The following is a 1,479-nucleotide window of genomic DNA, read 5'->3' as shown; positions in this document are numbered from 1 at the left end:
ACTTAATAATTGCAAGCACATTGTTGTATTTATTGTTGCAAAACTTGTTATATACTGTTGGCCTATTTAGTTTGTTTGTTACCATGACAACACCACTGGTCTGAAGCTCAATGCTGATGCTGTCATGTAAATAGTTTTCTAATCAGCAATAAATATAACAATTTCTGATCAACCCATATCAATTGCATGCTTAAATAACATACCGGTTAAAGCCCCGCCCATTGTCATAATTAAAACAACTAGAGACTGTGTACCAGCTGATATGTGGGTCTGATTATATTTTATTAAATCGAAATCGCACCAAAGTGTTTTTGTCACTTCCTGTTCAGCCTGAAGGCGGCTGGGATCGGCTGGAAACTGTCCGGCTTTACCGCAGCTTTTTGTCCCCAACTGCTGCCTCCTGCTCTCGTCCATTTTACAGGCGAGGCGCAGTTCATCTCGAACAAGCCTATTTTCTTTCCTGGCTGGGTTGAAACACGCCCCATAATCACAGCCCAGTGGAGCGGACCACGTCAAGCTAATAAAGGTTAATACAGTCGGTGTAACTCACCTTTCTTTCTGCGGCGCTGCAGCTTCTCTCTCTGCGGCTCGTTGATGAAGAGGCTGGGATCAGAAATACATTTAGTGTTAGAAAAAAAACACATATATACATATAATATTTCAGGGTTTTCTCATCATTATAAGGTTTAGGTGGAGCAACAGAGCCGGATGAAAGAAATTAAAAGACTTTTCTCAGATCTGAGGATTGTAGTTCTTTAACTTTAAGTTTAGTCTTTAAGCGTGTTGAGTGTTATTTATGTATAATCTGCTCTAGCTTTTCTAACATTTAAGACACAGATATGGTGATAACGGTCCAAAATGAAGAGAAAAAGAGATACAAAACTGTCATGGTGGGGGTCTGGCTGGTCGTGAGTCTGTCCTCTTTATTATTTTTGTTTCCCTACTTCATGTCTTGTTTTACCCTGTCTGTCTTGTTTTAGTTTTGCCTTGTTTGGGTTTGGGATTTCCCCCCACTCCCAATCCCTCTCCTTCCCCCCAGGACTTAGCCTTCGCTGTGGCCTCCCAGGGAGCGTTGCTCGGCCAGCACACCTCGGCCCTTACGGCCATGGCCAAGGCACTTTGCTCCCTGACCAGTGACATTCAGCAGCTAGCTAGGCAGCTTAGTTCCCCCAACCTCTCCTTCCCCATCGCAAACCCCGCTCCGGTTGCTCCGTCTGCTCCGCCTGCTCCCCTCGCGTACTCCCCTCCGGTTAATTTGGTCCCGTCACCCCCCTTTGAAACCCCCCTGGCCATGCCTGATTCTCCGGTGTGCTGGGAACATGCGAGGGGGTTCTTAGTACAGTGCTCCCTAGTGTTTAGCAGACAACCAGTAACTTTCCACTCCGACAAAGCCAGGGTGTGTTTTGTGGCGGGGTTGCTTCGCGACCGCGCGCTCTACTGGTACGCCGCGATGAACCAGGGGAGGCCGGACCTCCTCTC

The 1,479-nt window shown here is 46.9% G+C and overlaps 1 protein-coding gene across 1 annotated transcript in view; it reads right to left on the bottom strand.

Annotated features, from left to right (window-relative positions):
* The window catches only part of nek5 (NIMA related kinase 5), a 202,024-nt gene that overhangs the window by 73,875 nt on the left and 126,670 nt on the right, over nt 1-1,479 (bottom strand). The window contains exon 13 of the mRNA XM_032511198.1: nt 551-603. Within this exon, the coding sequence (XP_032367089.1) occupies nt 551-603 (53 nt within the window). The remainder of the gene's footprint in view (nt 1-550; nt 604-1,479) is intronic.

Source organism: Etheostoma spectabile, unplaced genomic scaffold (genome assembly GCF_008692095.1).
Source record: "Etheostoma spectabile isolate EspeVRDwgs_2016 unplaced genomic scaffold, UIUC_Espe_1.0 scaffold333, whole genome shotgun sequence".
Lineage (NCBI taxonomy): Eukaryota > Metazoa > Chordata > Actinopteri > Perciformes > Percidae > Etheostoma > Etheostoma spectabile.
The sequence above is the reverse complement of the archived record's forward strand: the minus strand, read 5'-3'. Positions and strand labels throughout refer to the sequence as shown.